This window comes from Ranitomeya imitator, chromosome 10 (assembly GCF_032444005.1).
Source record: "Ranitomeya imitator isolate aRanImi1 chromosome 10, aRanImi1.pri, whole genome shotgun sequence".
Taxonomy (NCBI): Eukaryota; Metazoa; Chordata; class Amphibia; order Anura; family Dendrobatidae; genus Ranitomeya; species Ranitomeya imitator.
Window position 1 is genome coordinate 31,244,433 of NC_091291.1, and position 25,501 is coordinate 31,269,933.

General features: G+C 44.4%; 2 protein-coding genes across 2 annotated transcripts in view; one reads left to right on the forward strand and one right to left on the reverse strand.

Moving 5' to 3' along the window:
- LOC138650946 (cathepsin D-like) overlaps positions 1-25,501 on the reverse strand; it is a 150,432-nt gene that overhangs the window by 75,548 nt on the left and 49,383 nt on the right. The window lies entirely within an intron of this gene.
- The window catches only part of FUZ (fuzzy planar cell polarity protein), an 83,319-nt gene that overhangs the window by 6,085 nt on the left and 51,733 nt on the right, over positions 1-25,501 (forward strand). Inside the window, exons 2-5 of the mRNA XM_069740832.1 lie at positions 16,347-16,468; positions 18,016-18,100; positions 18,817-18,885; positions 20,112-20,216. Of these exons, the coding sequence (XP_069596933.1) occupies positions 16,347-16,468; positions 18,016-18,100; positions 18,817-18,885; positions 20,112-20,216 (381 nt within the window). The remainder of the gene's footprint in view (positions 1-16,346; positions 16,469-18,015; positions 18,101-18,816; positions 18,886-20,111; positions 20,217-25,501) is intronic.

Genomic DNA, 25,501 nt, shown 5'->3' on the forward strand with positions numbered 1-25,501 from the left:
CCGCTCCAATGTATAAGGTTGTTGTCCGGACCTTAAAGGGATTATCTGGGATTTTTTTTATTTTTTTTTACTATGGGTCTGTTGTGGCCGGTGCCGATCTCTGCCTGCACAGAGCAGTCATTGACCGCTTCTGGCGACGATTCAGCAGCTTCTGGTGGCGATTCAGCAGCTTTTGGTGGCGATTCAGCAGCTTCGGGCGGCGATTCAGCAGCTTCTGGCGGCGATTCAGCAGCTTCTGGTGGCGATTCAGCAGCTTCTGGTGGCGATTCAGCAGCTTCTGGTGGCGATTCAGCAGCTTCTGGCGGCGATTCAGCAGCTTCTGGTGGCGATTCAGCAGCTTCTGGTGGCGATTCAGCAGCTTCTGGTGGCGATTCAGCAGCTTTTGGTGGCGATTCAGCAGCTTCGGGCGGCGATTCAGCAGCTTCTGGCGGCGATTCAGCAGCTTCTGGTGGCGATTCAGCAGCTTCTGGTGGCGATTCAGCAGCTTCGGGCGGCGATTCAGCAGCTTCTGGCGGCGATTCAGCAGCTTCTGGTGGCGATTTAGCAGCTTCTGGTGGCGATTCAGCAGCTTCTGGTGGCGATTCAGCAGCTTCTGGCGGCGATTCAGCAGCTTCCGGTGCCGTCACATCAACTGCGGGAAGCCGACTATCAATCGACAAAGTCGCCCGGAAGTCGAAGAGCGGCACTGTTGACATGGAGCTGCTGAACTGCCAGCAGAAACCATCAGTGACCTCTCTGAGCCGGCGCCGGATGCCACAGCCAAGTAGTTGCTAACTAGTTTTTTGGCTCCTAAAAATGAATTTAGTCCTGGACAACCCCTTTAAGTAGTTAATTTACAGCTTGTAAAGAAACAAGACAAATCGGGAAGTTGTGTGCGCGAACTACTTACCGTCCTGGACAGTTTATTTTTACATTTCCAGGAGGAATAACTGAGGAACAGGACAGTTTTATGAAGACTTTTTTTTTTTATTGAAGTTTGAATATTTACTGAAACCATAAAGTTGAGACTGTGGACAAGTCTTTAATTTCGGAGAATATGTTATGTATTAACTGGAACTAAATTTCTGTTTCTTCTTCCTGGACGTAACGAGCAGTTTCTGGGTGAAGGGGTGTATTACACACCTGACAATCTTTTTACAAGAGTACCGTATATTATTCCCAGGAGGCAAAAAATGTCCAAATCCAGTTGTATCACAAATCTGTTACTGAGTTATTGCTTTACTAGGTGCGATCTCATTTCACATCTCTGCCAGAAATGCCTTTGCTGTGCGGCAGCTAAAGAAAGATGCTGTCCACCAGTTTGCACCATTAAATCTCATGATTTGCTGTGCCGCGTCTTTTTCTTTTTAGTGCTTATTATGTCACATAATGATAATGATCTATATTTAATTATACATCAGAAGGTACGCTACTTGGCAGTAATAAGGCAGATTAGGAGAAGTATAACATCCTTTGATTCGATCTCGAGTCACTGTGAATGATGGATGAACACTCTGTAGGATGATCGATCTTGTGTAAGCCCAGATAGGTCCAACAGGGTCTTCTCCGCCGTTGTTTTCTTTGTATCAAGCTATCGACTTGCTGGTCTTCCTCTTTGCCTTGTTCCTTCTATTCTTCCATCCATGATGTCCTTCTCCTTTTGATTGCCCTCTTCTTATGATGTGTTCAAAGTAGGCAAGTCATAGCTTGGTCATCCTTGCTTCGGCTGATATGTCCGGCTTGATTTGTTCTTTACCATCCTTCTCCAGCACCACGTTTCGAAGGTGTTGATTCTTCTTCTGTCTTGTTTCTTTACCGCCCAGGTATCGCACCTATAAGTTATGACAAAAAAGACCAGACTATGTACGAGCCGTGTCTTCATCACCAGTTAAATGTTCCTTGATTTGAAGACCTTGTCCAGTGACTTCATTGTTGATTTGCCCATAGCTATTCTCCTATTGACTTCCGGTGTTGTCGCTGCATCTTGAGTGATCATTGGTCATAGTAGGTTGAAGTCCTTCACAACTTCCAGTTCATCGTCGTCCATCTCAGATGTGTCCCGGTCGTACCTGGAGCAGCATAATGATAAGGCTACCGCTGGTCACTGAGGCTCCATTCCCAGCCGGTCCAATGACCTTCCAGTAAGATCCCCGCTAGCACAGTGAGAAAGTCTCCCTGTGCTGAGGCGAGTTCACTGCCATGAAATTCTCCCGATGAGCTGCGGTGAACTTGCCTTTGCACCGTGAGACTTTTTCTCACGGTGGTGAGGTCACCATAGTTCATTGGCCTGACTGGGAACTCAGCCTCAGTGACCGGCACTAACCTCAATGATGTCACCGCCGGTCACTGATGCTGAGCACGCAGCAGCTCTTTCTCCAGTGGTTCTCAGCCAGGACGGTCGCATCTTGGCACCGTCCAGGTTGAAGAGTCTTAATCCCCAGGCATGGATGATGGCGTGGAACAGAACGTCAGACAGGTGAAGGATATTGTTGTTTTTATTTTTGTTTTATAACAGAAGATGAGGGATTTAATGGAATTAGGCGTTCCCTGACCCTGAGGATCCGCCCTCAGGGACAGGAAACCTACAGGAGAAAAAGGCGGTACCTCTCTCCCACATCAGTTCGGTTTCCTGTCCCTGACGGGGAACCTGCAGCTTACCTGAACGTCGTGGGATGCCGGGGGTCCATCTGTTCGATTGCTAGCAGCGGGGGGCCCTGCTTCGGACACGGTGGATACTTCTCCCCGAAGGCCACGATCCCAGGGTCAGCGGACCTTGTGCGTGAGCAGGGGAGAGGTAGCGAAGCAGGAACCAGTCTGCCTCTCCCTATAAAAAAGGTGTGAGAATCGGTAATAGGTGGCGGCGGTCACCTGGTATCTTACCTCCGGTCCACCTTCTGGGCCAGCAGCAGAGGAGCGTCACAACATGAATGCTCTGGCGCCCCCGACGCTCCCCCCTGGGGGCCGGTAAACTGAGCGGCACCTCGGGCGCTTCCTTCGGGAGGCGGGGCGCCGGTGAAATGAGAGCGCGCATGCGTGTATTGGCCGCAAAGGATTCTGGTAGTCCCAGAATGCTCAGGTGCAGAGGTCACTTCTGGGGCTTCGCACGGCATCTCTGGGTAATGGATGCAGCGGTGCGCCACCCCGCTTATGCATATAAAAAAAGCAGCAATCACATGGCCGGTGCTCAAAAAATAGTCTCACCATGAGCGAGAAGGAGCAACCAGCAGAAGAAATTCTGCAGTCCCCTCCAAAAAAAATGCCAGCAGCAGCGGCGACAGCAGCATGAGACCCCTTCCCAGCGTCACAGCTCAGGATCCCAGCGTAGCAGAGGCTCGGGTGGATCCGGAAGACCAATAGCGGTTCAAGTCGAGGAAGCTACTCCTACACCAGAACCGGTATCCCCCTTAAATTAGGAGGGTTAATGATCTTCGTGAATGCTCATTTTCTAAAAAGGGGTTTATTGTGTCTTTCTTAGGGGAAGAAGTGTACAACGAAAACCAGGCACAGAGTATGTCCGATCTGCTCTGTAGAACTGCCCGCTATGTGGGTAAAAAGGCTCTGTGCCATTATGCATTGAAAATACCATTTCTGAAGAGTCCCCAAGATTCGCATCTGACTTAAAACAATTAAATCCCAGATAGAAGATACGTTAAAAAGTGTTAAAAGTTTAAAAAGGAAGCATAAATCCAGACATAGATCCCCGGAGTTAAGTTCCAGTGAGGAAGATAGCGATCATTATAGTTGGGACAGTTCACTCTCCTCTCTATCATCCTCTTCTTCCTCAGATGGGGGTCACAATTGCTTTCCTATCGAAGAGACGCTTTAGTGAAAGCGGTAAGAACAACCATGGGACTAGTAGAGACCAAATCCAAGAAAACGGCGCAAGACTTTATGTTTAGTGGCCTAGAACAAAGGAAACAAAGACTGTTTCCAATAAATTAAAAAATACATGCTTTAATAAAAAAAGAGTGGAAAAGGCCAGACAAAAAAGTCCTTTTAACCCCAAAAAGGAAATATCCTTTTGACGACCCAGCTTGTTCTTTCTGGAGTAAGGCGCCAAAACTGGATGTCGCCATTGCAAAAGCATCTAAAAATTTGCTTTACCTTTTGAAGATATGGGGACCCTAAAGGACCCTATAGATAAGAAGGCTGAGGTATTTTTAAAAGGTTCTTCGGAAGCTGCTGGGGGGGGGGGGACTAAAACCCGCTATAGCCGCCACATGTACCGCCAGAGCATTAATGGTGTGGTTAGATCACTTAGAATCCCAACTAAAAGATAGGTCTCCAAGGGAATCAATCTTAGACTCAGTTTCAGTAATGAAAGGAGCAGCTGCGTTTCTCGCAGACGCCTCTATAGACTCTGTAAGACTGGCGGAACGATCTGCTTCCTTTTCAAACGTAGCAAGGAGAGCTTTATGGCTCAAGTGTTGGCCGGGGGGCCTAGAAACGAAAGCCAAATTATGCTCCATACCTTGCGAAGGAGATTTCTTATTTGGGCCTACCTTAGATGACATTCTGGAAAAAGCGGGGGACAAGAAAAAAGCCTTTCCGGGGTTCCCTAACCAATTATATAGACGGTCCTTTCGGAACAGAAAATTAATGCATAGGAGGCCCCCTAAAAATCAGAAAGAAGGATGGGACGATAAAAGATTTAAGGGAAAAGGCTACATGTTTAACAAACCTGACACCAAAAAACAACCCCAATGAAAGTGGGCCCCAGGCGGGAGGAAGATTGGCACACTTTCTTCCAGCCTGGGAAAAAATATCTGGAAGCGTATGGATATTGAACATAATAAAAACGGGGCTGAAACTAATATTCCATACAATGCCGTCTCATCACTTTGTCATGACCCACAACGGAAAGTGGAGGCCGAACAACTGGGCCTTCAAAAAGAGGTACAAACTCTACTAACAGAATGTCCTACAGGAAGTCCCGGACCAGGAGAAAGGCATGGGATTCTACTCCCCTCTGTTTCTTCGGATGAAACTGGATGGAACTTACAGGACGATAATAAATTTGAAAAAACTAAACCAGTACCTGGTGATGGAGAGTTTCAAAATGGAAACAATAAAAACATGTGTGAGAACGCTTTATCCGTCTTGTTTTATGACTGTCATCGATTTAAAAGACGCATATTACCATGTGCCCATCCACTCAGATTACCAAAAATTTCTCAGAGTGGCGGTATTAATGCAAGGAGAGTTGAAGCATTACCAATTAAGGGCCTTTCCCTTCGGCCTAGCCATAGCCCCGAGGGTATTTACGAAATTCATGCCAGAGGTCATGGCTCACATAAAAGAGCAAAACGTATTTATAGTCCCATATTTGGACGACCTCCTGGTAATTGGCAAAACTCCTCTCCATTGTACTCAACAGTTGAACAAAGTAATGACATCCCTGACAAATGTAGGTTGGATGTTGAACCTAGCAAAGTCCAGAATCATTCCAACCCAAGTACAACAATACTTGGGAATAATAATAGACTCAAACAGGCAAGAATGCCGCCTTCCAGGGGAAAAAGTTTCAAACATGGTCCAACTGGTAGAACAACTCAGAGAGTCTCCAGTAGTAACTCTGCACAAAGCGATGTCCATACTGGAATCGATGACAGCCTGTCTTCCAGCGGTCCAATGGGCCCAGAGTCACACCAGAGACCTCCAGTGGGAGATATTAGAAGCAGATTCTCTGTTAAAAGGGGATTTAGAAAAGCACTTAAAAATCTCCTTGCAAACAATACATTCCCTAGCTTGGTGAGTAGATCCAGACAACCTAACCAGGGGTGTTCCATGGGTATGGCCAACATCTATAACCCTGACTACCGACACGAGTCCTTGGGGTTTGGGGGCTTATTTAGACAATCGTATTGCTCAAGGACCATGGTCGGAGGAAGAAAAACTGGGTTCCTCAAACATGAAAGAACTCCTGGCGGTGAAATACGCACTCATCCACTTCCTACACTCCCTCCATTCCCATCACGTGAGGGTGCTATCGGACAACAGGGTAGTGGTAGCCTACTTAAATCACCAGGGGTGCACGAGATCTCGTGCACTGATGGGAGTGGCAAAATCCATTCTATTGTTAGCAGAGACCAGTCAATCGACCTGTGCGGGAACCCAATGACCGTAGATGCCTTTTTCAATTCCCTGAAATTTTCATCCAGCCTATGCTTTTCCCCTAATAGTTCTAATTCCTTTAGTGTTGAGGAAGATCCGGGAGGACGGAGCAAGAGTCATCATGATAGCTCCCTTTTGGCCAAAGAGAGCATGGTTCCTGTGGATAAGGTAATGTCTTTAACAGACCCTTGGGTTCTCCCAGAGATTCCGAACCTGTTGTATCAGGGGCCGGTAAATCACCCGCAAGTAAAGAACTTGCATATGACGGCTTGGAATTTGAAAGGAAGCTTCTAATCAAGAGAGGGTTCTCTCCAAACCTAGTTTCCACTCTCCTGTTAAGTTGAAAACCAGTGGCTACTAGAGCGTATGGGAAGGTTTGGAGGAGATTTTTATCAGTATCGGGTGCCAGTTTATCCGAGAAAATCCCAAACCAAAAGGTACTAGAGTTCCTTCAGAAGGCTAGAAAAAGGCTTAGCAACAAGCACACTTAGGGTCCAGGTAGCAGCGCTGGGGGTCCTTTACAACTGCGACTTGGCGGGGAATCGCTGGGTAAAGAGATTCATTAAGGCCTCGAGTAGATCTAGACCAGTTGTACGCCATACTACACCTCCATGGGATCTAAATTTAGTTCCCTCTGCACTAACTAAAGCGCCTTTTGAGCCGCTGTCTCAAGCCTCTTTAAAAATAATATCTCTCAATACCTCCCTTCTTGTGGCACTAACGTCAGCACGTAGAATCCGTGACATGCAGGCCCTATCAGCATACCCACCTATAACACAGATACTAGATGACAGGGTAATCCTTAAAACCGACCCATCCTACTTTCCCAAAGTGGCGTCACGTTTCCATAGATCTCAGGAAATCTCTTTACCCTCTTTCTGTCCAAATCCCAGAAATAGAAAAGAAGAACATCTACATACACTAGACGTTAAAAGATGTTTAGTCCAATATCTAGCGGCCAAGAGGGACTGTAGGAAGGATAGGTCTCTGTTTGTGTCTTTTCAGGGTCCAAATAAAGGGCATAAAGCATCGAAGGCCATCCTTGCAAGATGGATAAGGGACGCCATCATCCTTTCGTATTTGTCAAGTAATGAAGCCATTCCAGAGGAAGTCAGAGCTCATTCAACCAGATCGGTGGCGACCTCCTGGGCAGAGAGAGCAGGAGCATCAATTGAGCAGATATGTTGGGCGGCCACTTGGTCGTTTCCTTCCACATTTTTTAAACACTACCAACTAGACCTGACTTCCTCTTCAGACCTCACCTTTGGCGGAAGGGTCCTAGAGGCAGTGGTCCCTCCCTAATGTACATCTATGAAATTCTCTCCATGGTGCCGTCATGGGGGGTAAGAGAATATCGTAGTTACTTACCGATAACGGTATTTCTCTGATCCCATGACAGCACCCGTACATTCCCTCCCTTCACGTGTGGGTGAGCACACTAGAGTTAGTCTTAATACTTAGTCACGCGGTGCCTCTAATAAGTTTAAAATTAAAATTTTGTTTGATAACCATTTAAGTTAAAGCTGAAGGTCTGTTAAGGCTCTGTAAACCAACTGATGTGGGAGAGAGGTACTTTTTCACCTGTAGGTTTCCTGTCCCTGAGGGCGGATCCCTCTCTCTCCGTGGTGCCGTCATGGGATCAGAGAAATACCGTAATCGGTAAGTAACTGCGATAATTGTGGCCTTGTCTTTATTTACCTTTAAATATAGGATTAGTAATGGATAGGTGTCCTTTAGTTATCTCTCCATTACTAATCCATGGGCTTGATGTCACTGGACAATACAAAGGTGACATCAACCCCACAAATCTGAACCCCACTTGCCACCGCTACAGGGCAAGTGGGAAGAACCGGGCTAAGTCCCAGAATAGGTGCATCTAATAGATGTGCCTTTTCTGGGTGGCTGCTGTTTTTAGACTGGGGGGGCCAATATACATGGCCCCTTACCAACCTGAGAATACCACCCCACAGCTGTCTGCTTTAGCAAGGCTGGTTGTCAAAAATGGAGGGGACTCCGCCGTTTTTTTTTTTTTTTTAAAACATTTTTTAAAGCATTTTTTTTCTAATTTAAAAACCAGCATGGGGACTCCTCTATTCTTGATAACCAGCCTTGCTGACTCTGACAGCTGAGGGTTGTAGCCCCCATTTGTCAGTTTTGCCTGGCTGGTTATCAAAAATACAGGGGAACCTACGCCGTTTTTTTTTTTAAATTATTTATTTAGAGCACAGGAGTCGGCTAATGAATACACCCATCAGCTGCCTCTTGCTCTCACTGTTATCAGCAGCAGTAGGTGTAGGCTGATGGGAGCAGTAGTCCCATTAGCTGACGCCAGTGACCGGAGGTAAAATTCATACCTCTGACCACAGCTGTGGGCTCACACTGTCTTTTGACAGCATGTGGCTGTCTGGTGGCAATGATGTTACCGCCGATCAGAAGCCGTGTTTGCTGCGCTGTCGTGCACATGACGACATGTTTGGGTCCCCCATTTAAGTGAATGGGGTCTGGGTACTATTCTGGTACTTAAACCTGAACTTTTTTTTTTTAACTGGTTGGCCGGACTCGAACTTCCAGTGGTCCGCTCATTTCTAATGATGTGTTCAATACAGCGGGTGAAATAAGTATTGAACGCATCACCAATTTTCTAAGTACGGTTAATATATTTCTAAAGGTACTATTGTCATGAAATTCTTACCAGATGTCGGTAAGAACCCATCCAATTTAAAATCGATCATATATGTTTAGTATTGCTGTAATTATATGTTTGGGATTTTTTTCTTTTATCATTTTTTCACCACTTAGATTTTTTTTTTAATCTTTAGTACAATATAGGTAGAAGTGAACGGTGTCATTCAAAACTAAAAGCGGGCCATCATGTAGAAAACCCCCGAAAATTTGAAAAAATTGGTTGAAGAGGGAAGGTGTTAACGTGGGGAAAATCGAAAACAAATCTTTGACAGAGAATCATTTACTAAGCACATTAAGGTCCACACCAATGGTTAATTCTAGTGGAGAACATCCGTAGGTAAGTACACAACATGTCCGACACACGGGGGCCAGGATTATGGGGTTTGGCGTGGGCTTGTGAAAGCAGTCGAGGGCTGTATGGCGACACGTGGCATCCAGTGTTCTTATTTTGTGTACGTCTCGAACGTATCACAAATTTTTTCTGTCAGAATTGTACAAAATCTGACAGAAAACCTCCATTTTTCTTTTTTCTTTTTTCATTTGACCCCTGAGGTAATATGTGGACCTTTTCTCCGGTGAGTTCTGTAGTTTTGGGTTCCGACGTTTGTTTTTACTGAGTTCTTATCAAACGTATGAAAAAAAAAAAAAAGGGAAAAGCCATGAGGTGAAATCCGAGCCGTATGTGTCACCACAGAGAGCGGATAATGATGCCGTGAGGGGAAGAATTTATTCAGCTTTTTAACTGGCCCACCAACCTACTCCTCTGTTCCTCGCACACATGTGTAAGGTTATCACTTGGCTGTGATATCAGTTGGGCATAAGATTCATTATTACCCGCCATTCCTTATCAGACCATAAAAATGAAGGAAACAACGACTGTCATGGCCGACACTGGTTTCACATGTCCAGATATAACACTTGGCCTCATAGGCCCAGCCCAAGAATTATTAAGTCCTCGCCTAGTCTTTTTACTTCATGTAAATTACCTCACGGGGTCACATGAAAGTACATTTTAATTGTGGACTGAAAAAGTCCCTATCAAAACCTGTCAAACAAAAGGGAAAACGGTCCTTCTTCTGGTTTTCGGATAACTTCCCTGTCCCCTGGCCGCAGTTTGCTTTACTCGCCATCCCCGGGTCCAGCGTATAGTCTCAAGACAGCACTGCAGCCGATCCGTGAGCTCGGCAGCTGATGCCATGTACTGTGGCATTATCTTAGCTACAGCGCTGGAAATAATAGCGGACGCTGGAAGTAGCGGCATATACTCAGCCAACGTCCGGCGGATTTGTAATTTGACCACTGCAGCCAATCAGCTGTAGCTTTCACTTCCCATCAGAACAGAAAGCGAGGAAAAAAGGTGCTGGTTGCAGTCGAGAACATGAGTATATAGTATTTTTTTGTTTTTTTTGTTAATTATATTACCTTGCATCCGTTAATGTGACACAAGTTTTGGCATTTTCCCTTTTTACCAAAACACAATAATGACAGTTATATCATCAATATGGGTTTAAAGTGAAGATTCACAGCTTTTAATTTGAGAGTATTCACATCCTAATTTGAGTAGGGGTTTAGGAAATACAGCTCTTTAAAGGGAACCTGTTACCCCGTTTTTTCAAGAAGAGCTAAAAATAGCGTTAAATAGGGGCAGAGCTGGGCTTTACATTAGTGTATTTTGGAGCCTTTATTCCCCACCTATGCTGCCGAAATACCTTTGTAAAGTCGCCGTTTTGGGCTGTCACTCACGCTGGTCAGGTCGTATGGGCATGGTGACAGCGCTGTTTCTCCCCCAGATCTCCGTTGGTGGCGTAGTGGTGTGCGCATGTCCAAGATGCGAACTCGGCTTCAGGAAAATGGCCGTCGAGATCGCCATCTGCGCACGCGCGGCATCCCGCGGCCATTTTCCTGAAGCCCCGGGAAGCCGAGAAGAACCATCTGCGCACGCGCGACCTCACAAAGATGGCCACGCCCACCGATAAGCGGCTGAATAGCGCAGATCGCGCTATTTTCCTTGAAGCTGCGCAGTGGATTCGCCACTTGGACATGCGCACACCACTACGCCACCAACGGAGATCTGGGGGAGAAATAGCGCTGTCACCACGCCCATATGACCTGACCAGCGTGAGTGACAGCCCAAAACGGCGACTTTACAAAGGTATTTCGGCAGCATAGGTGGGGAATAAAGGCTCCAAAATACACTAATGTAAAGCCCAGCTCTGCCCCTATTTAACGCTATTTTTAGCTCTTCTTGAAAAAACGGGGTGACAGGTTCCCTTTAATATGTAGTAGCCTCTTTTTAAAGGGGCCAAAAATAATTGGACAATTATCTCAAAAGCTCTTTAATGGTCTGCATGGGTTATTCCGTGTTGAATCCATCATCAGTTAGACAGGTAAAAAGGTCTGGGAGCTGATTCCATGTGTGGCATTTGCATTTGGAAGCTGTTGCTGTGAACCCAAAACATGCGGTCAACGAATGACTCAATGGAAGAGAAATAGATCATCATTAGGCTGAACAAAAAAAAAAAGAAATCCATCAGAGAAAGAGAGATCAGAAATGTTATGAGTGGCCAAATCAACAGTTTTGGTACACAAAAAAAGCGTTTTGGTGACTTTGGGAACTCAAAATGCCTGGACGCCCATGGAAGACAACAGTGGTAGATGATTGCAGAACCCTTTCCATGGTGAACAAAACCCTCCCGGACAACATCCACCCAATGTCATGATCAGGGCCGGGTTTTCGGTTTTGTCTCTCCTTTCCCCGGTCTGGTCATGTCAGACGTTAACGTTCTGCATTGTTTTCGTTTCAGGTCTGCTATTTCTCTGTGCTTCATCCTGCCTACGGCATGAGTAGCTGACTTTGGTGAAACCCTGATTTGTCCTGCTGCGTTTAGCTGACCTTGCCTGTGTGTGTTTATTCCTCTCTTCCCGCCCTGACTCTGTGTTATCCCTTCGCGTCTGGATTCCTCGGTACTCGACTCGGCTTTGACTCTGACCTGACTCTGTCTTTTCCTTCTGATACTTCTGCTTCGGACTGGTACTGACCTCTTGGCTTTCCTCTGAATCCGTGTGTGATTTTCCCCTTGGTACTATTCTACTCCTTGGTATCGACCCGGCTTGTTTGACTATTCTGCTGCCACCTGGTGGTAGCCTCGCTGCAGTTCTGCTGGTCTGCTCTGAACAGGATTTGAGTCCTCTCTTCACTCTGCTGCCACCTAGTGGAGTTTGCATTTATCTGAAGAGCTGCAGCTTGACTCCCAAGTCAAGAAAACTCTCCGGGAAGTGGGCGTTTCAGCATCTACAGTAATTCTACCATAAAGAGAAGACTTCATGAGAGCAAATACACCACAAGTTGCAAACCATTCATCAACCTTTAAAAGTAGAAAGGCCAGATGGAGACTGACCCAAAACATACTGCGAAGCAAAGAAGTGTGGACAGATTATTGGGAGGGGCTGGTGAGGACCCAGCGGTCATGGTGCACATTGGCACTAATGACAAAGTTAGAGGTAGGTGGAAGGTCCTTAAAGATGATTTCAGGGAATTAGGCTGCAAGCTGAAAGCAAGGACCTCCAACGTGGTATTTTCCGAAATACTGCCGGTACCACGTGCCACGTCAGAGAGGCAACGGGAGATTAGGGAGGTTAATAAGTGGCTCAAGAATTGGTGTAGGAAAGAGGGGTTTGGGTTCCTGCAGAACTGGGCCGACTTCTCAGTTGGCTACAGGCTCTACGCTAGGGACGGGCTGCACCTCAATGGGGAGGGTGCAGCTGTGCTGGGGGAGAGAATGGCTAGAAGGTTGGAGGAGTGTTTAAACTAGGAATTGGGGGGGAGGGTATTCATTTTATAGGAGGGGAAGATAGTGCAGACAGAGACCTGGGCACAAATAAGGAAGTTGGGGGTGGCGGTGGCATGGGGGTGGGGTCAGAACAGTTAATAATTTAAGAAATAGAAGTACAGAGAGGAACATAAAGTGCATGTATACTAATGCCAGAAGCCTCGCCAACAAAATGGACGAATTAGAACTAATGTTGTTGGAGCATAATTATGACATGGTGGGGATATCTGAGACGTGGCTGGATGAGAGCCATGACTGGGCTGTTAACTTGCAGGGCTATAGCCTGTTCAGAAATGACCATACAGATAAGCGAGGGGGAGGGGTGTGTCTATATGTAAAATCGTCCTTAAAACCCATCCTGCGCAATAATATAGGTGAATTTAATGAAAATGTAGAATCCCTGTGGGTGGAGATAAGGGGAGGGGGAAAAAATAATTAATTACTGATAGGGGTTTGTTATAAATCTCCAAAAATAATGGAAGCAATGGAGAATATCCTCGTAAAGCAAATAGATGAAGCTGCGACTCGAGAAGTCATTATTATGGGGGACTTCAACTACCCTGAAATAGATTGGGGAACAGAAACCTGCAGTTCCAGCAAAGGTAATCGGTTTTTGACAACTATGAGAGACAATTACCTTTCACAACTGGTTCAGGACCCAACAAGAAAGGGGGCACTGCTAGACCTAATATTAACCAACAGGCCAGACCGCATATCAAACATAAGGGTTGGGGGTCACTTGGGTAATAGCGATCACAAAATAATAAGTTTTCATGTATCCTTTAAAAAGATGTGTAGTAGAGGGGTTACACGGACACTAAACTTCAGGAGGGCAAATTTCCAACGGATGAGAGAGGATCTTGGAGCAATTAACTGGGACGATATCCTGAGACACAAAAATACACAAAGAAAATGGGAGACGTTTATTAGCATCCTGGATAGGACCTGTGCACAGTATATACCGTATGGGAATAAACATACTAGAAATAGGAGGAAACCAATATGGCTAAATAGAGCTGTAAGGGGCGCAATAAGTGACAAAAAGAAAGCATTTAGAGAATTAAAGGAAGTAGGTAGTGAGGAGGCATTAAATAAATACAGAAAATTAAATAAATTCTGTAAAAAGCAAATCAAGGCAGCAAAGATTGAGACAGAGAGACTCATTGCCAGAGAGAGTAAAAATAATCCTAAAATATTCTTTAACTACATAAATAGTAAGAAACTAAAAAATGATAGTGTTGGCCCCCTTAAAAATAGTCTGGGTGAGATGGTGGATGAGGATGAGGAAAAAGCCAATATGCTAAATGACTTTTTTTCATCAGTATTTACACAAGAAAATCCCATGGCAGACAAAATGTCTAGTGATAAAAATTCCCAATTAAATGTCACCTGCTTAACCCAGCAGGAAGTGCGGCGGCGGCTAAAAATCACTAAAATTGACAAATCTCCGGGCCCGGATGGGATACACCCTCGAGTACTGCAGGAATTAAGTACAGTCATTGATAGACCATTATTTTTAATCTTTAAAGACTCCATAATAACAGGGTCTGTGCCACAGGACTGGCGTATAGCAAATGTGGTGCCAATATTCAAAAAGGGAACAAAAACTGAACTCGGAAATTATAGGCCAGTAAGCTTAACCTCTACTGTGGGTAAAATCCTGGAGGGCATTCTAAGGGACGCTATACTGGAGTATCTGAAGAGGAATAACCTCATGACCCAGTATCAGCACGGGTTTACTAGGGACCGTTCATGTCAGACTAATTTGATCAGTTTCTATGAAGAGGTAAGTTCCGGATTGGACCAAGGGAACCCAGTGGATGTAGTGTATATGGACTTTTCAAAAGCTTTTGATACGGTGCCACACAAAAGGTTGATACATAAAATGAGAATAATGGGGATAGGGGAAAATATGTGCAAGTGGGTTGAGAGCTGGCTCAGGGATAGGAAACAAAGGGTGGTTATTAATGGAGCACACTCGGACTGGGTAGCGGTTAGCAGTGGGGTACCACAGGGGTCAGTATTGGGCCCTCTTCTTTTTAACATATTTATTAATGACCTTGTAGGGGGCATTCAGAGTAGAATTTCAATATTTGCAGATGACACTAAACTCTGCAGGGTAATCAATACAGAGGAGGACAATTTTATATTACAGGATGATTTATGTAAACTAGAAGCTTGGGCTGATAAATGGCAAATGAGCTTTAATGGGGATAACTGTAAGGTCATGCACTTGGGTAGAAGTAATAAGATGTATAATTATGTGCTTAATTCTAAAACTCTGGGCAAAACCGTCAATGAAAAAGACCTGGGTGTATGGGTGGATGACAAACTCATATTCAGTGGCCAGTGTCAGGCAGCTGCTACAAAGGCAAATAAAATAATGGGATGCATTAAAAGAGGCATAGATGCTCATGAGGAGAATATAATTTTACCTCTATACAAGTCACTAGTTCGACCACACTTAGAATACTGTGCACAGTTCTGGTCTCCGGTGTTTAAGAAAGACATAGCTGAACTGGAGCGGGTGCAGAGAAGAGCGACCAAGGTTATTAGAGGACTGGGGGGTCTGCAATACCAAGATAGGTTATTACACTTGGGGCTATTTAGTTTGGAAAAACGAAGACTAAGGGGTGATCTTATTTTAATGTATAAATATATGAGGGGACAGTACAAAGACCTTTCTGATGATCTTTTTAATCATAGACCTGAAACAGGGACAAGGGGGCATCCTCTGCGTTTGGAGGAAAAAAGGTTTAAGCGTAATAACAGACGCGGATTCTTTACTGTAAGAGCAGTGAGACTATGGAACTCTCTGCCGTATGATGTTGTAATGAGTGATTCATTACTTAAATTTAAGAGGGGACTGGATGCCTTTCTGGAAAAGTATAATGTTACAGGGTATATACACTAGATTCCTTGATAGGGCGTTGATCCAGGGAACTAGTCTGATTGCCGTATGTGGAGTCGGGAAGGAATTTTTTTCCCCAATGTGGAGCTTACTCTTTGCCACATGGGTTTTTTTTGCCTCCCTCTGGATCAACATGTTAGGGCATGTTAGGTTAGGCTATGGGTTGAACTAGATGGACATATAGTCTTCCTTCAACCTTAATAACTACGTAACTATGTAAGTGGAATTATCTTCAATGGCTTAGTCCATCAGATCTTGGCTCCATCGAGCAACATTTCACAGGCTGAAACCAAAACTTTAGGCAGAAAGAGCCATGAACAAGCAAGCTGTAGTAAAGTCAAGGCAAGTCATCAAAAAGCAGAAAAACCAACGTTTGGTGGCGTCCATGGCTTCCAGATTTAAGGCAATCATTGCCTGCAGAGGATTATATCTAAAGTATTAAAAATGAACATTTTATTTACGATAAAGTTAATTTGTTCAATTAATTTTGAGCCCCTGAAATGAGGAGACTTTATAGAAAGATGGTTGCAATTCCTAAACATTTCACAGGATATTTTTGTTCAACCCCTTGAATTAAACCTGAAAGTGTACACTGGAATTATATCTCAGTTGTTTCATTTTTAATTAAAAATGGTGGCCTGCAGAGCTGAAATCACAAAGATTCTGTCACCGCCCAAATATTTCTGGACCTGCCTGTGTATGGTCTTAATAGAAGGGAGCTCCCCTGGTGGCAGCAAAGAGCAGCCCATACAGGAGAATATTCTGCACTTCGTGGCTTTATTAAGTCCTATATTTTCTCATTTCACCTGTGCTTTTGTGTTTTCCAGCTGACTTTTTCCGTTATCGGATCACTGAATGGCGTGCACATGTTTGCTAATAATCAGGATGTTCTGTTAACGTCTACATGCACTGAGAACAGCAGGGTGGTGTGGAGGACCTTCCATGATAGGTAAGTGACTGATGGCGTCCACAGCATTGTCCGGCCTTAACCTTGAAATTGCAGCACCAAGAAGGAGAAGTCACGGAATGCTGGAAATCACAGGATGGAGACGTTACTGATCCGCAAATGATGGAAAAATTGGAAATAAAATGTTCAAAAAAAATCTTGGTTTATTTGGTCTGGAGTCTGAGCCACATGCAGAAATGTCGGCACTTCCAGCCTTGGCTGCTATCAGTGAGGTCATTAATGGTCTTCTCAGGAAGGTTCTACTGCTTAATGCACTTGGGCAAATCATCAAGATCCGCTGCTGGCAGCTCCTTTGTAATCACCTGTCAATACCATCCAAGATGTGCTCAATGGGAGACAAGTCTGGAGACGCTGCAGCCAACCTGTGGATTTCCATAATTCCATGAATTTTCCTTCTTGATTTCAGCTGATGGCAGGGCTGCCAGGTGTAGGACCCTCCCCTATCTCATATTGATGACCTATCCCAATTATTCAGTCCCGGTCGTTCCCTTTTAAGGACATCATACACTTTCTACTAGATCTGTTGAATGGTTGAATAACTGGTGAACAGTTGGTCATCTTACACATTTTATTCCATATTTGTCCTGGCGGCGCTTTGAACTGACCATACATGTTCTCTGTGTCTACGAGAAGGACGATCTTTCAGGAAAAGTTATTTTCCTGGACCAGCGACTATCGGGACAAAAATTTTAACCATGGCCGACTTCTTTCCACGCAATGACGACAACTAAAAATGTATCTTCTCTTTTTAAATTCCTACAAACGATCAAGTCCATTTAGACCAATGTTTGCGGCCACCTCAGGTGCCCCTGAATCATGAAGGGTCAGTGATTAGATATGACTTTACAGTTTCTTCAGTCATGACGTCTGCGGTTCTCCGGTTGTGTTACTAATAATCTTATCTATGCACCGACACGCTGATAATCTGTTCTATTATCAGTGCCGGGATTAAATAAAAGTGATGAAATCCACACACTCTTCCCTCTCTACAACAGACGCCTCCGTCAAACAACCTTCCCCATCTGTTTTATTTTATCTTTGCAAAAGTATTTGCACCCCATCTGGATTTTGTTTTTCTGCCCATTCCAATGCAATACATTCAGATCCTCCAAAATCTATCTACACTCGAGGTGCCGGACGTTATACATGAGGAGGGGAGGCTAGGTGCAGGATGTTATATACTCCAGGGGAGCAAGGGGCCAGATGTTATACACCCCAGGGGCGCGAGGGACAAGATGTAATAAACCCCGAGGGAGCACGGGGCCAGATGTTATTCACTGGGAGGGGGGGGCGAGAGGCTGGATATTATACATGGGGGGAAGGCAGGGGCTTGATGTGATACACTGGGGGGGACTATAGGCTGAATGTTATACATCGAGAGTGAGGCGGACAACTGTTAAATACCAGAGTCCGGGAACTTTGAGGTTCATTCCTAGTCTATCATCACTTTTACATAATGCCTTGGCAAGTTGTGGGGTTAATACTTTTGACATCAATATGTGATCATTTTCTTTTCTTTTTTTTTTAAGCATCAACCTAATAGTGATGTCCTGTGAAAACTCGGCCAGCGACATGTCACTGAACAAGCTACTGGAGAACGTCTTCAGCGCCATGGTGTGTAGCTTGTCAGTACTTGTCATTCAGATTAGAGCTGCATTCATAATTCTGCTTAACGTTTTCTGGAAATAACACTGCGCTGACCTATGTGCCGCAACACAAAGGTAGGGCTGCAGCTTTTCAAGAGCTGCTCTTCCTCGCCTCTAAAGCAGCCCTTACACGTTAGATCAGTGGCGATCAAAACCCGATTTTGACGGATTCTGATAACTGAGTGTCACAGATCTTATCTGGACATATGATATCAGGAAAAATAAGGATTGGACATGTTGGATTTTATTGTACCCAAGCCTTTATCTCAGTGGTGATAAGCAGCCGCCTGAGCTGAGCTTTTTCCCCTCTCCCCATTTGGAACCGCTGCCTTCTCAGCCGAGGATGTGTATTAGGCGTGGGAGCAGTAGCTATCTTCCGAGCAATCCACTTGCTACTAATGTGATTTATAATCGTTTTACTGCCTCAAGTACAATATATCTGTGTCATTAGGCCATTTGTGTGCTGTAGCACCTGCAGTGTGAGGCTGCTCCTGGCCTTTGTACCATGATTGTACTAGAAGTTGTCACACTTTCCTCCATTACCACCACCCTGAAGTCAGCTAGACTCCAGAGGTTTACATCCACTCACTCACTAGATCCCACAATTATGGAAGACCTATACACCGTGTAAGACCAGAAGTTATTGTGTTTGCCAGCAATAACGTGTCCCCATTACTTTTGCAGGTTCTCGTTATCGGCTTGGACGACCTCATCAATATTAAAAATGTGGAACGTTTGAAGAAAGACCTACGAGTAAGTGGAGCAGGTTATCGGAAGCGGTTGTCCGTAGAGATTGCATAGGTCTTAAACTGTCTGAGACGACTACCTCTCCTGAATCCCCAAACACTCGAGTGCCGTTCTCTCGGCATTCCTCAGGGAGAGAGGAAAAGGCCAGACAGCGACTTATCTTCCCTGAAAATTAAAAGATTGGACCTTTAAATTCCAGCCACCCGATCCTTTTCTTCCTGTAAGGAGGCCCCCATACACATCAGGTGGTCGGCCAGTCCTGACAAAAATCATCTAGAAAAATGACCTAAACATAAGATATGGAAGTCTGTGACTGTGACACATGTACTAAGGAGGCTTACTGTGTCTTCCATCTATTATTTCTGCTTCCCTACTGACCCTACGTTTTCATATCTCAGGGAATATAGCGAGTTGATAAAGAGTGCAGCATCCAGCAATGTCATTAAAGGGGTAGTCCGGCTTCAAAAAGGAATTTTCTAAATGGTAGAGAATGTTATAACAAATGAGTAAAATGAGTCCCACCCATCCGCTTTCATCATCGTAGATCGATCCTTTAAAAGTCTAACTTATTACAATAAATACAGCTTCACTTACCGACGAATTGTAAAGCTCTCTTCTGATCTGAAGGGCCCAGCTAGTCTAATGGTCAGCCACACTTGATGTTTCTCTCCATGATAACATTCTACAAAATAAAGGCCTTTTGTCATTTGGGACATGCCTAAGTAATGGTATACGAATGTCTACTTGACAGAAAAATTTTAATTCTTGTGGGCATCTAGTTCACTTTTTTACTGTCAGTTTGAATCCAAGCTGTATCTGTAGAAAAGGGAACCGTAATGGGCACGTGGATTGCCCCTTTTTTCATTTTATAGGTTTTCAGTTTATATGGTAGACATTCGTTCACACATAGGCATGACTTGTCCTGCTTTCTTGCCTCCTATGAAGCAAGTATGCTGCTTCTTCTAAATATGTGATGCATAGAGACAGGAGATCAGAAATCCCTTATGTTTCTGTGTACTGTATATGGGGAACTTTACAGCAGCAAGTCTCCACCTACTATGTCTGATGAAAACAAATTATCACATTGGTGGTGATCTGACCGTTATGACCCCCACAGCGCGTCAAAACTGGGTACTAATGTGTCTGCTATTAGTTTGAAAATTTTCTAAATGTATATGAAAGGACTTTGCACTTTTCTTAAACCTTTTTTTTTCCTTCTTTTTTTCTTTCAGGCCTGCTACAAGTTGATTGACAGCTTTTTAACAGAGTCTGAGAAGATGGCAGACCTAACTCAGTGCGTGGACTGTGTTATTGCTCACGATGTGGCCATTCTTCAGGTTAGCACGGCGTTTCGGGGGCAGGGGGCCTGATCACTGTGTTGTAAATTTGTAACCTTTACAATGCTAGCTCAGAAGAGGGTTAAATGAATTGGGTTTCTATCAATTGCAAGAGCATTAAAAGATAGATTAATTTTTTTACTGGCTCGTAAGTCAAAAGATGGTGCAATCAGACATTTATCATCTGTCCTGTAATAATAATAATAATAATAATAATAATAATTTTATTTATATAGCGCCAACATATTCCGCAGCGCTTTACAAATTATAGAGGGGACTTGTACAGACAATAGACATTACAGCATAACAGAAATACAGTTCAAAACAGATACCAGGAGGAGTGAGGGCCCTGCTCGCAAGCTTACAAACTATGGGGAAAAGGGGAGACACGAGAGGTGGATGGTAACAATTGCTTTAGTTATTCGGACCAGCTATAGTGTAAGGCTCAGGTGTTCATGTAAAGCTGCATGAACCAGTTACCTGCCTAAGTATGTAGCAGTACAGACACAGAGGGCTAATACTGCATAAAGTGTATGAGAACATGATGCGAGGTACATTGGTAAGTGTCACTTGTGGAGAAAATGTAAAGCGCAATGACGTCGATAGTTGATCATTTACATTCTATTATGCTTAATTAATTAAATTGGCAAACTGTGAGTCAAATTTATGAGCACCTATTAATATGCCAGTGGACAGGTAAAAAGAGGCCCATAGTTAGACAGTGCCACAACCTTTTTTTTGGCACTTGATTTGATTTACACAATGATTTGGCTCTGTGGCATTTTAAGTAAATGTGGATTCAGAGCCAGGAAAATCAGAAAAATTAAAACCACGGTAGGCACATTTTTTGTTTGAATTTTTCTTTTAGGTACTTTTTATTTTATATACAATATACAGATAGAAGAAACAGGGCATGCATCTTAATTATTGAACTATTTTTTTTTTTGTTAAATACTGTTTCCCCCGGTGTATACCTTTCGGCCCTTCGACCCCGGCATCTAACATCCAGGGCATCATCCCCAGTGGATGACATCTGGCCTCTTGCCTCCCTACCACTCCTCCAGCCCCTGCGTTTAACATCTAACCCCTTGTTCCGTGGTTTATAACATCCAGCCACCCTTGCCCCTAGTGTTTAACATCTGCCCATCCCCCGATATGGTACATCCGACACCTGGCCCCTCACCCCCCTGGTGAAGTCCAAGACTGCAGATAAGTCCATAGTTAAATGCAATTTCATAGTTAAACACAATAGCATAGTTTGGTGTTTTCCTTACTAGCTCCAATTGTTTGTGTTTGTTCTGCTTTTATCTGTACTGTTATCACCATTGAATATGTGATCCATGAAAAATACCACCAGGTGTGCGTCTTGTGAGATGTGTGCATGCTTTGAACAAATGTTTAAGGGTAACATAGTTAGTAAGGCCGAAAAAAGACATTTGTCCATCCAGTTCAGCCTATATTCCATCAGAATATAACCCCAGATCTACGTCCTTCTAAAGAACCTAATAACTGTAAGATACAATATTGTTGCGCTCCAGGAAGACATCCAGGACTCTCTTGAACCCCTCGACTGAGATCGCCATCACCACCTCCTCAGGCAAGCAATTCCAGATTCTCACTGCCCTAACAGTAAAAAATCCTCTTTTATATTGGTGGAAAAACCTTCTCTCCTCCAGTCGCAGAGAATGCCCCCTTGTGACCATCACATTCCTTGGTATAAACAGATCCTCGGAGAGATATTTGTATTGTCCCCTTATATACTTACACATGTTTATTAGATCGCCCCTCAGTCGTCTTTTTTCTAGACTAAATAATCCTAATTTTGCTAATCTCTATGGGTATTGTAGTTCCCCCATCCCCTTTATTAATTTTGTTGCCCAACTTTGTACTCTCTCTAGTTCCATTATATCCTTCCTGAGCACCGGTGCCCAAAACTGGACACAGTACTCCATGTGCGGTCTAACCAGGGATTTGTGCAGAGGCAGTATAATGCTCTCATCATGTGTATTCAGACCTCTTTTAATGCACCCCATGATCCTGTTTGCCTTGGCAGCCGCTCACTGGCACTGGTTGGGGTAGAGAGTTCCAGAGTATGGGGGATGCGTGAGAGAGCTAGAGGGGAGGCCACAGGGCATGAGGTTGCAGTAGTCAAGGCGTGAGATGATGAGGGCATGGACTAGGGTTTTTGCAGATTCTTGGTTGAGGAATGTACGGATCCGGGAGATATTTTGTTGGGGTCGACAGGAAGTGGAAAGGGCTTGGATATGTGGTTTGAAGGAGAGATCAGTGTCAAGAATTACCCCGAGACAGCGAGCTTGTGGGACTGGGGAGAGTGGGCAGCCGTTTACTTTAATGGATAGGTCTGTTGGGGGAGGTAAGTGAGATGGGGGAAATATGATGAATTCTGTTTTGTCCATATTAAGTTTTAGAAATCTAGCGGAGAAGGATGAAATGTGAGACAGACATTGTGGGATTCTGGTTAGAAGGGTGGTGATGTCTGGTCCAGAGATGTAGATCTGGATTGAAAGTAAAGTGTCTGTCTTTGCTGACAACACCAAACTATGTAGGATATTAAGATCTGACCTTGACATTACAATATTGCAAAATGATCTGGATAGGATGACTGATGGGCAAACACTTGGCAAATGAGATTAATGTAGATAAATGTAGAGTATTGCACCTAGGACGGAGTAATCCTATAGCTGCATATACAGTCATGGCCAAAAGTTTTGAGAATGAGACAAATATTAATTTTTCCAAAGTCTACTGCTTCATTTTTTTCTAATGGCAATTTGCATATACTCCTGAATGTCAGAGTGATCAGCTTAACAGCGATTACTGTACTTGCAAAGTCATTATTTGCCCAGAAGATGAACTTTAACCCCCAAAACACATTTCAACATCATTGCAGTCCTGCCTTAAAAGGAGCAGCTAACATCGTTTTAGTGATTGATCCATTAACACAGGTGTGGGTGTTGATGAGGACAGGGCTGGCGATCAATCAGTCATGATTAAGTAAGAATGACATCACTGGACACTTTAAAAGGAGGCTGGTGCCTGGTATCATTGTTTCTCTTCAGTTAACCATGGTTATCTCTAAAGAAACATGTGCAGCCATCATTGTACTGCACAAAAATGGCCTAACAGGGAAGAGTATCGCAGCTACAAAGATTGCACCTCAGTCAACAATCTATCGCATCATCAAGAACTTCAAGGAGAGAGCTTCCATTGTTGTCAAAAAGGCTCCAGGGCGCCCAAGAAAGACCAGCAAGCACCAGGACCGTATCTTAAAACTGTTTCAGCTGCGGGATCGGACTACCAGCAGTGCCGAGCTTGCTCAGGAATGGCAGCAGGCTGGTGTGAGTGCTTCTGCACGCACTGTGAGGTGGAGACTCTTTGAGCAAGGCCTGGTTTCAAGGAGGGCAGCAAAGAAGCCACTTCTCTCCAGAAAATACATCAGGGATCGACTGATATTCTGCAAAAGGTACAGGGAGTGGACTGCTGAGGACTGGGGCAAAGTCATTTTCTCTGATGAATCCCCTTTTGGATTATTTGGGACATCTGGAAAACAGCTTATTCGGAGAAGAAGAGGTGAGCGCTACCACCAGTCTTGTCTCATGCCAACTGTAAAGCATCCTGAAACCATTCATGTGTGGGGTTGCTTCTCAGCCAAGGGAATCGGCTCACTCACAGTCTTGCCTAAAAACACAGCCATGAATAAAGAATGGTACCAGAATGTCCTCCAAGAGCAACTTCTCCCAACCATCCAAGAGCAGTTTGGCGCCCAACAATGCCTTTTCCAGGATGATGGAGCACCTTGCCATAAAGCAAAGGTGATTACTAAATGGCTCATGGAACAAAACATAGAGATTTTGGGTCCATGGCCTGGAAACTCCCCAGATCTTAATCCCATTGAGAACTTGTGGTCAATCATCAAGAGACGGGTGGACAAACAAAAACCAACAAATTCTGGCAAAATGCAAGCATTGATTATGCAAGAATGGACTGCTATCAGTCAGGATTTGGTCCAGAAGTTGATTGAGAGCATGCCAGGGAGAATTGCAGAGGTCTTGAAGAAGAAGGGTCAACACTGCAAATATTGACTTGCTGCATTAACTCATTCTAACTGTCAATGTAACCTGTTGGTACTCATAATATGATTGCAATTATATTTCTGTATGTGATATAAACATCAGACAAACACTAATAAAAAACCAGAGGGCAGCAGATCATGTGAAAATATAATTTTGGTGTCATTCTCAAAACTTCTGGCCATGACTGTACATTAAATCGGAGTGTACTCGGGACTACAGAACAGGAGAAGGACTTGGGTATTCTGGCTACAAGTAAGCTGAGCAGCAGCACTCAATGTCAAGCAGCAGCTGCAAAAGCAAACAAGATTTTAGGATGTATAAAAGAGAGAGAAAATCCCGCAATCCCAACGTATTATTACCCTTTTATAAATCACTGGTGAGGCCACATCTAGAATATGGGATCCAGTTTTGGGCTCCACATTTTAAAAAGGACATTCAGAAGTTAGAATCAGTTCAACGATGGGCAACTAGATTATTACAAGGAATCGAAGGCCTCTCATACGACGAGAGGTTGGAAAAGTTGGGCTTGTTTAGCTTAGAAAAAAGATGCCTCAGAGGCGATCTCATTTGCATGTATAAATATATGTGTGGCCAGTACAAAACACTGGCGCACGACTTGTTCCTTCCAAGGACCGAGCTGAGGACTAGGGGTCACTCATTACTGTTGGAAGAAAGGCGATTCCGGCAGCTAAACAGGAAAGGGTTCTTTACAGTTAGAGGAGTCAGACTGTGGAATGCCGACCACAAGAGGTAGTAATGGCCGACACTATAACAGCTTTTAAAAAAGGGCCGGACAATTTCCTTGATACACAACATTGTGTGTTATAGCTAGATTAGTGACGAAATGTACAGTTGGTGGAGAAAGGTTGAATTTTGATGGACTGAGGTCTATATTTAACCTGCGTAGCTATGTAACCGGCCCCCCTCGCCCCTGGCCCCCCTTTTCCACCTGGTATATAACATCCAGTCACCCTCACCCCTGGTGTATAACATGCGGCCCCTCGCTCTCACCTGCTGTGTAAAATCTGGCCACTCGTTCCTCACTTTCTGCCCCCCCGGTGTATAACATTCAACCCCCATTCCCCCCCTCCTCCCCCCAGTGTATAACATCCGGTCCCTCGGACCCCCAGTGCATAATGTTTGACAGCCCCCCCCAGTGTATAACATCTGCCCCCCTGTGTATAACATCCG